Genomic DNA, 9,940 nt, shown 5'->3' with positions numbered 1-9,940 from the left:
ACACTATCCTCCCTAGACTCTATGGTGTGGAATAATACTGGGTATGTTGTTGTGAGTATAATCAAGAGATATTATAGACTTTTAGAATTTGTGTTTTATTTTCTCTCAGAGTTGCGGAAAAGAAGAGAGACATATTTCTTAATGAGAATAAGAATTTTATTAGTAAAATATGTCCAATTATTCGGATGAGTGGGAAATGAACTTCCAACGGGACATCCCAAATGCTAAAATTCTTAAAAATGATTGGCAAAGAACATATTCAAGAGAGCAAAAGCTCGACGTGGTTGAAATTGTGGAACTTGATGCCCTGCTCCCCTAACTGTAGCGAAAGCTAATCCATCATAAACCACCATATATCCAGCTACCTGCAGAAATTATACAAGCTACCTTTAAATTAAAAGAAACAAAGAACGAAATAATAAGATTTATTTCTCACCACGAATATATAAAATTATCATTAAAAAAATATTCGAAGAACGTACTTCTTGTGTGTCATCAAGCCAAGGACGCCAAGGTTTGATCACCTTAAGGTTCATAGCACTAAGGCTATAGCGAGTTGAAGTAACTGAAACTACTGCATCAACATCTCCACTGTTTCCAAACAATACAAATCCACTTGTTCTTTATTCGAACAAATAAAAATATATGTATCATGAGCATAAACCAAAGTGTAAGATAAGCCCATAATAATGTTACCTGTAAAGAAGTATACGTAGACCAGATGCAATAAGTCTCCTGTATATCGGAAACATAGTTGCTGGAGTATCCTTCCAATCCAGATTGCTACCATACCAAATTGAAAAAGATTCATCATATCATATCATATACGCTATTTTTTTATTTATCTGAGTTCAGTTACCTTCTACGCATTAAAAGAGCCACTTATACTATCAACTAATCTAAAAGATGACCACAAGTTAAGTAATTAACTACCACGAAGAGTGAGATTTGTAATCTTAAAAATAAGACATGTCACTGTCGCAACAGGTTAAAATACACATTTGATGATGTAAAAGAGTTTTCTATTAGGCGACCTAAAAGATAAGTACAAGTTATTATCCATAAAAAGTAATTTAATTTATAATTAGAAAAATAAGGTAGATTATTTGTTACAACACATTTTACACTAACATTGTATATATAAATCAATACAGATATATTCAATGACAGTCTAACAATTCTTTATACTATCGGTATATATAAGTTAAATCGATATGATATACATAGTTGGATTACCTGCAAGGGTTCCAAAGGTAAGGAAGGTTGGTGAGGTTAGCATGCAATGCCTTCTGCACATGAGGAAGATTGAGATAATTCTGAACGTATTTTTGTTGGCAAGGATCATATCCATTCTTCAGTTTCGGAGAAGAAGATGTGCTCTTTGAATTAATGGAACACTGGGGGCCATAGATATTGTAAGGGTCGACGTTTCCGAACTCAGACTCTGCTATGTTCTGAAAATGTTGGCATGTTTCGGTCTCCGTTTTGCAGTGTTGTACAAGACCTCGATGAGTCTCGTCTGAGATCAGTGCATGGCTCCATAAATAATCCAATGTCCCTTTCTCGTCTGTTTCATCATTTATTATACCATTCCCTATCTGCAATATGTAATTTCTCCAATTAATTTTTCTTGATTCTCAAAGAAATAATATATGCCATACATACAGTAGTTTCACTTGTTATATCTCGTAGGAAAACTTTTTGAAGATATAATTAAATAAATGTAGTTGTGTTGTCTCCTATATTGCTTACAGTTTTAGTTGAAGTGGTTACACAACTCAATATGCATGGTATAATTATAGCATATCTTGTGCTCAATTAATCTCGCTTTATCAAAAAAAAAAAAATCCAAATTTCTATAAATAAAAACAAATTAAAAGAATCAGACTCACATAGGAACTAGCGTGTTAGAAAATGTACTTTGTCACAGTTTACCAATTTTTACGATGATTTTACGCAAAAAAACAAAAACTAGCTAGCCCTTTATTAGTGTTTGCTCTACTTGTCTTCTCCTTATTTTTACATGAACAAATAACAGACCAAGTGTTAAAAGAAGATTGGGCATTCATTCTCGGTGGCATAGTAGTTCGAGATGGTGTTTCATTATTCATCATGTCTATAGAATCTTGTGAACCAATCGGGTCTTACTCACTAGGTATACAAGATTGATTAAATTGTTGGAATATATTATATTAACCATGCGGTTTAATCATAGTATTTTGTTTTATTCTTTATGGAACAATTATTATTTAATTTTATTCAATTTAATAAAGTACTGTTTTAAATAGATCATTTATTACATGTGTGTCCTTTAGTTATGTAGTAGACAATTTAGTGAATGTAGTCTTAGCTCATGCACAGAAGATTAAATTGTCGGTTCTCATAATTAATAAACTATATTTACAATAGAAAATATTATTGGACAAAATATCTTGATTATTGTAGCACAAGATTATAGTATAATTTGTCTTGATTATGGGAGTGGTTTTACTCCGACTTCTTGTGCTAGTATACTTAGTGTATATTGACCGGACCAAGTAGAGAAAAGATATTTTTGTACTGAATATATATAAAACATTTTCTCTAATTCATTGAATGAGCTTATACTCCTAATCTTGATATAATTATTATGATCAATGTGATTTGATTATTGTTTTGATTTATCAAAAAGTACAACTCTATTCCGAGTTAGTGTATGCCTATATAGATTGGACAATAACGAATAACATTTGTGAAATAATAATTAGTTGATAGAATCCATGACATATTTTTGACTTTGATGATACCCCTTTATGTAAGCTTATAAGTTTTCATGTGAAAACCTGGCCAGTGAATTTTGTATCCGTCACATGAAATAGTTTAAGCAGAATTATAAAGGATTTAATTAGTTGATTAAATTAAATTGTCAGTGATTTAATTTAATTAACTGATATTTGGGATCTTAACATGGGGAGTTAAAATAAGTGTTAGTGAATTTTCGAAATTCATATTGAGGAGTTCAATTGCAGTTTTTTAGTGGATTAAACTACAATTAATTATAGTAGGAATTAATTCATGCAAAAATTCGAATTAATACTATAATTATTAGCCTCTTATTATTTCTGTGATCCCTGCTATACCTAGTAAAAACCTGGTCTAACTTGGGTAAAAAGTGACTTGGGAGAAAACTCATCCTGTAGAGTTGCAGAATCCTACACGTTTTTGTAGCTCTCTTTGGCTGAAAAGCGAGTCTACATAAGGAAGACATTTTTCACCCAATATATCACTTTTAGAGCTGTATTGTTCTTGCCCACTCAAAAGCAATTTCGTCCAAGGTCTTACTAGGACCATAGCAGAAGACTGTAGCCCTGGATTTTTGCTCCGCGGAGGACCTTTACAGCGATTTCAAGAGGTTAGTAGTTTATAATCTCGTAACTGTATCATTGTCTAGTTTATATATATTCGATGTCTGAATTGTATGCTTGCTTCAGCTGCGCATGTTCTAACATTAATAACGGAGAGATCAAGCAAAAGGTCAACAAATTAAATGATATAATACCATGATTCCTTTGAATTGGATGTTGAAGTTTGTGGTGGGCAACATGTTCCTCTTGACAATGATGTCTGCTAGCTCTGGTACGTAGAATCCTGTGATGAGCAGTCACAGCAATATTAGCTGTCATGTTGACCATGACTTAGATATATACTATACTTATATAAGATTGTATTACAAATATAGCCAAAATTTTCAATCAGAATGCTCATTTCGGCTTTGAGCTGAGACTGTACTGGAGAACATTTCTGTGAATGGTCAAAATATGCACAAGATGTCTCTGATACAGTGGTCCTTAATTCTTACATATTCTATTGGACAGAACCCAATAATTAGGGCTCTCACTACTAGAAGGATAATTCAAGAATATCTAAAGATTTTTTTTTTTTTTTTGTATCTTTTCATTTGTTATTTAATTGATACTCTGCTAGATACCTGCATAGCTTTCTCCCATGATGTAGAAATCCCTGCCTTGGTAATGTGGAAACCTCTTGAACCAATTCACTAGAAACCTATATGCATCTTCAGCTGGCACCCAATAATAAATAAATAAATAAATAAATAACTGAAGTGATCGTTTAATGATAACTAAAAAAATATGAATATAATTTGAGTTGTTTTTTGAATTTTTGTGAGTGCTTTTAAGTGAAAATTTTTGAAAAATAACTTTTTGTAGTTTTTCGAATTCCGAAATATTTTCAAAATTTAACTACAAGTGAATTTTGAACTAGCGTTTGGCATAGATCCCAAATTTATTTTGAAAAATCTGATTTGGGTGAAGTTTGGTTTGAAGATGAAAATGTGTTTGGACATACGTTTTTAAAACATATTTTCCAACTTTATTTTGGAAAAACATGTATATAATTCCCAAGTTTTGGGATTTTGGCCCAAAATGGGATTTGGGCAAAATTTATGGCCAAAATATGGGCAAAATTTATGGCCAAACATGAGTTCTGAAAATAAATTCCAAATTTATTTTGGCAAAACTCATGGTCAAACGGGGCCTGAAATTTTCATAGCCAAACATTGATTTCGAAAAAAAAAGAATCTTTTTTTATGGCCAAACGGGCCTAAGTGACTCAAAAGATTTTCTCCAGTAGTATGACTACCAAATGCTAATAATGTACCAGCTGCTTTGACAATATATAATTGAAGTTGAAGAAAAGAGAAATGTAAAGTTGAACTTGAAGAAAAGTATATTAAATGGGATAATTAAGAGTGAAATTCCATCATTGTGACTGTTAAACTAATTTTAGAAATAATCAATAATTACTACTGTATTAACGAGATTAAGTATGGTGTGTACCAGTCCTCTTATCGCCTGACTTTGCATAGTCGGAGGTAGTGTTGGAATAGGAGAAGCCAACCCCTGCCGGCGACTCCACAAACATCACATTCGCAACTGTATACCCATCATTTCATATGTAAATAAATAAAAGGAAAAAAACATTAACTATATCTAGTTTCACATGTAAATAAATTGAAAGAGATGGATTATGTTACTCCTTCCGGTCCAAAATAAGTGATTTTTAGGCCTTTTTTTTGTGGTCCAAAATATGTGATTTTTCCAGATTTCAAGAATGAATTAATTATTTTTTTCCTACATTGTCCTTGGAGTAAATAGTGTTGGAATATGTGTTAGTAGTGTTTATGTGAGATAGTAAAGGTTAATATGGTCAATTCCATTGTTATTTAATGCTAAAAGGTGAATTTCTTAATCTGTGTGAAAACATCCAAAAAATCAATTATTTTGGACCGGAGGGAGTATTAAAAAAAAATTGTCTTAGTTTTGAGAAATTAATTATAAGTAGATCAAGACGAGTTTAGTAAATGGAATATACCTTTGTTCCATGCGAATGTTCTGGAATAAAGGGTTTTTCCATCAGGGTTTACACCAAAAGGCCCAAGCTCAAGCATGGCCCCAAATCCTAATGATGAACATCCTGGACCTGTACCCAATTATGCTTTTATTCGGGGTTTTGACACAGTTATCTACAAAAACAAAACTATTTATCCTTGTCTACCCATTTGTTTTCATACCCATAAACTAATTACATTTCCTACCCATAGTAGGTTTTGTGGGGAATTTTTTCTTTATTCTCCAATTCTTTTTTATTTCTATGCTTCTTTTCTTTTCTTTTTTCTTTTTTTTCTTTTCTCCTTATTTTTTCTCGTTTTCTTCTTATTTTTTTTCTTTTTTCCTTTTCTAATTTTATTTAACATCTGTTTTTTTATATTCTTTTTCTCTTCATAATCTAATTTCATTTCCTGTTTTCACTATTTTTTATTATTCTTTTTTTATATTATTACTAAAGAAAAAACAAATTGTGTACCAATTAAATGTAGTTAATACAACAAAAAAATATTAACTAACATAAGATACCGGTATAATATATAGTTATACCAACAGGGTATATAATTGTAGGCAAAGAGTTAAAAAAAATTTAATTCAATTATTAAACTTAAATAATATCAGTTGTCAAAAAAAATTAAAAATTCTAAAAGGACCTAATTGTAAGAGTATACCATTACATCATATAGCATACTATAATTTATTTTTATTTTTTTGCATTTTCAGTTTGCCCCTCACGCTTGGGTAAAAGCTTAAAACAAATTAAAAGGGAAAAGACAAGTGAATTTACGGGTAAATAAGTATACTATTATAGTATATTGTATACTATTACAGCATATTGTTACAGTATCTTGCATATTATTACAGTATACCATAACAATATATTGTATACTATAATAGTATACTGTTGCAGTATAACTATATACTCCTATAGTATATTAGTATACTGTAGCGGTATACTGTTTTATAAAGTATAATAGTATAATGTTGCAATATAGCTATATACTCCTACAGCATATTGTATACCGTAGCGGTATATTGTAGTTGTGTTCTTCTTCGATTTTCAACTGAAAATTTCGATCTCAATCACCTCAAATCAGCTCCAAATGCTATCAAATTTCAGTATGAACTTCCAGAAGGTACTATAAGCAATATTTAACAACACCCACTTTGAATCAAACAAGAAATCCTTAAAATAATTAGATCTGATTTCTTTTTGAAGAATGATATAAGGGAAATGGAAGAGTTTGTCCAAGTCTTCTTCACGGAGGCGAACTTTGTCCAAGTCGTTGACATCTGGGTGTCAAAAGGAGAGTTTGTGTGCAAGAACTAGCTCGGTTTGTTGTGTTCCTTCTTCCGCATCCATAGCTACCTTTCTTTGCTATTTCTGTTTTTTTTTGTTCACTGTACTTTCAAATGCCTCTGTGAAGAAGAAGAAAACGAGAAAAGGAAATACCGGGTACTTTCAGATGCCTCTGTGAAGAGAAGAGAAAACGAGAAAGAAAAAAACGGTTACTTTCAGATGCCTCTGTAAGAAGAGAAAACGAGAAAGGAANTAGGTATTTGACAATTAAAAGTTTGAGAAAGCTGGTTGAGTGACATTTTGAGTGTTATAGACATAGTTAAGTGACTTTTCTATTACAAACGAAAGAAAAATGACTTTACTTGATAATTTCAGATAGTTTAGTGACCATTTAAGTAATGAAGTCGCGACTTTTGCCCAATATATACTGCGTAACATATGGACATGTTTCAACTGATTTTAGATTGATGTTTGCTGTCAAGGTTTCAGTTAAGGGACAACCATAACAATGCTATGATCCACGACCAAGACAGATAACAGAAGGGGGCCAAGGGGAAGAGAAAAGAGGAAAAAAGGAAGGGCCTCAGCCTCTGCTTCATATTCAGAGAATGGTAAGTAAATGGTGGCGCTAGTCAAACAAATGAGATAATTAAGGAAAAGACCCCATGTGCACTATTTGATAAAATGATAGTTATATGTTGGTCCACTTTTTCATTTGAGCATGTGCAAAAGTCATGCATAATGGGGAATGATCAACTGGTTTAAGCTACCAAAAGGCCTCTGGTGGTTGAAGAGTCAATTTTCGGTTTTTTGTTTTATGTTTTTTTGGGCTTTGGCTAAATTTTATGAAAATTCATCAAGAAATTAATGATTTTGATACATGTGTAGGCGGCCTACATAACACTTTTTGGAGTGTGACCCTTTTCTGATGGCAGGCTAGATACTTGTGTTTTAGCTGTAGTATTGCACTCAAATTACTGCATTTTACTTGTGTTTGAGATTGAATGTTATTGTATTGCACTTATTGTGTGTTTTATACCTTGTAGGAACTGATTTCGAGTTAAAATGATATTCGGAAGCTAAATCGAACAAGTTGGAGCTTTGAAGTCTAAGTAAAAGCCCTAGGAATTAAACCGGGATCGCGTTCGGGGGTCGAGGACCAAGTCTGGATATCAAAAGTGAGAAAACAAAAATTAATCTAAGAAATTGCACTACCGCGCCGGAGGCCTCATAGCTCTAGTGCAATTTTCCTGCAAAGTGAAAAAAAATTAATACTCTGTAAAATTTGCACAGCCGCACCGCATGGGGCGCCGCAAGGCGCGGCGCGACAGAGCAAAAAGTGGCCGAAAATGATTTTGGCAAACGTTCTGGAATTCCCCACAAGCGCGCCGCATGGGGTGGCGCGCGGCGCAGTAGCACAAAAATGTTAGAGTAATCTCCTATTTCGGCTAAAAAGGGTAGTTTCGTCCGGGTTTATTTGGAGGACGACTTAAATACACTTGAAAACACGATTTAGAGGAACTTTTGACATATTAGAGACTTAAGGAGAGTAAGGAGGAGTTGGAAGAATACAAGCACAAGGATTTCATCATTCTTTCCTCACTCAAGATCCGAGTTTGTATCGAATTTATGTTTTCCTATACTTTAATTATCTTCAAGATGAATTTCTCCATGTCTATGGAGTAGTTCCCTTTGGGGTTTGACGGATTTGGTGTATTGATGATTGTTTGTGGATTATAACTCTATTTTTATGCATTTGAATCGTTTAGGAATAATTAATTGTTGCATCTATATTCACTAGTTCATGTAATTGAGAGACGCATAACTTATGATATCTTTGCATATATTCTTGGTTGAATTCTTAGATTCTTCTAAGTAATCGAAAGAGGCTAGTTGAATCATCGATTAAACCTAGTTAGGAGAATAATCGAAAGAGGTTTTCCTAAAGACCGATCCACTATGCATTCTTGCATATCTTCATAGTGCTTAAATTAGTTCATCTCGTGAGGTTAAGACTTAATCGAGAGAGGAGTTTCTGCTGAACATTTGAACTAATAATAGAGTGAATTCGAGAGACTCACTTGAGCATTGGAAGTGAATTATTTAGAGTTAGATCCGGAATAATTATCTTGCACCTTTTCTGTCAAAAGCTATCTTCTCCCACTGATAACCTTAGTTGCTTATTCCTTGTCTCGATAGTCATTAGTCAACAGCTTTAGATTCTTAGTTAATTTCAATTCTTAGTCATATAAATCTCAATTGTCGATCCTCCTGGTATCAATCAAGCTAGAAACTACTAGAATACTATTTAATTCCAATCCATGTGGATACGATATTATACCATACTATCTTTGATTAGCGAGTACAATTTAAGTGTGTATTTTGCGCTCGTCACATTTTGGTGTCGTTTTCAGGGATTGGCAATCAATATTGTTTGAAATAGTTCATAGTGCTAATTCAGGAATTTATTGTTATTTTGTTCTTCACGGGTTTTTCTTTCGTGTGTAGGCAACAACTTAAGTTCGTGGTGTATAACTCGATCTTCTTCAAAAGAAGTAATACCCTACAAACTGGAATTGGAAAAACACCTGCGGCAACCGAGGAAAGAGAAAGAGTTCACCAAAAAGTTCTTGGGGAAACCTTCAACCCAAGAATACATGGATAACAACGGTGACGATGAGGTAGATGTAGCTACAAGAGAGGCAGCACAACATAGAGAAGAAGTTGCAGGGATAGCAGATGAGGCAACCCCTAGAGTTATTGAGGAAACAATCAAAGATAATAGGGGTCGAAGATTAAACCAAAATCGACCCTTGATTGAAGACCAGTTCGAGAATGCAGTACCCAGACCTGGTAGAGCATTGGGTTATTGTGCCAGACAAGTCTACAATCAAGGATTATCAAGTGGTTAGACCACCTCCAATTGCAACAAACAATTTCGAGCTGAAGCAAGGATTGCTTCAAACCATTCAAAACTATTGTGTCTTCAGAGGGAAGATGAACGAAGATCCAAACACGCATCTAATGGACTTCGAGGAGATTATGAACAACTCTTAATACAATTGGTGTCACAAGATGCAGTGTACTTAAGGGCATTCCCCTTTACACTTAAAGATGATGCGAAGCGGTGGCTTCGAAACTTGCCCAACGGATCGATTAGAACATGGGAGGAGATGACCAGAAAATTCCTTCATAAATATTTCTCCTCAGCTAAGACGTGCAAGTTTAGAAGAGAAATCAATAACTTCTTCTA

The 9,940-nt window shown here is 33.4% G+C and overlaps 1 protein-coding gene across 1 annotated transcript in view; it reads right to left on the bottom strand.

Moving 5' to 3' along the window:
- Positions 1-134: 134 nt before the first annotated feature.
- LOC109211762 (serine carboxypeptidase-like 26) overlaps positions 135-9,940 on the bottom strand; it is a 42,222-nt gene continuing 32,416 nt past the window's right edge. The window contains exons 2-9 of the mRNA XM_019375333.1: positions 5,374-5,481; positions 4,839-4,934; positions 3,968-4,060; positions 3,539-3,627; positions 1,237-1,598; positions 697-783; positions 483-591; positions 135-365 (exon numbers count right to left, since the gene is read on the bottom strand). Coding sequence (XP_019230878.1) covers positions 234-365; positions 483-591; positions 697-783; positions 1,237-1,598; positions 3,539-3,627; positions 3,968-4,060; positions 4,839-4,934; positions 5,374-5,481 — 1,076 coding nt within the window. The 3' untranslated portion in view covers positions 135-233. The remainder of the gene's footprint in view (positions 366-482; positions 592-696; positions 784-1,236; positions 1,599-3,538; positions 3,628-3,967; positions 4,061-4,838; positions 4,935-5,373; positions 5,482-9,940) is intronic.

The sequence above is a fragment of the Nicotiana attenuata genome, unplaced genomic scaffold, assembly GCF_001879085.1.
Source record: "Nicotiana attenuata strain UT unplaced genomic scaffold, NIATTr2, whole genome shotgun sequence".
In the NCBI taxonomy this organism is placed as follows: domain Eukaryota; kingdom Viridiplantae; phylum Streptophyta; class Magnoliopsida; order Solanales; family Solanaceae; genus Nicotiana; species Nicotiana attenuata.
The sequence above is the reverse complement of the archived record's forward strand: the minus strand, read 5'-3'. Positions and strand labels throughout refer to the sequence as shown.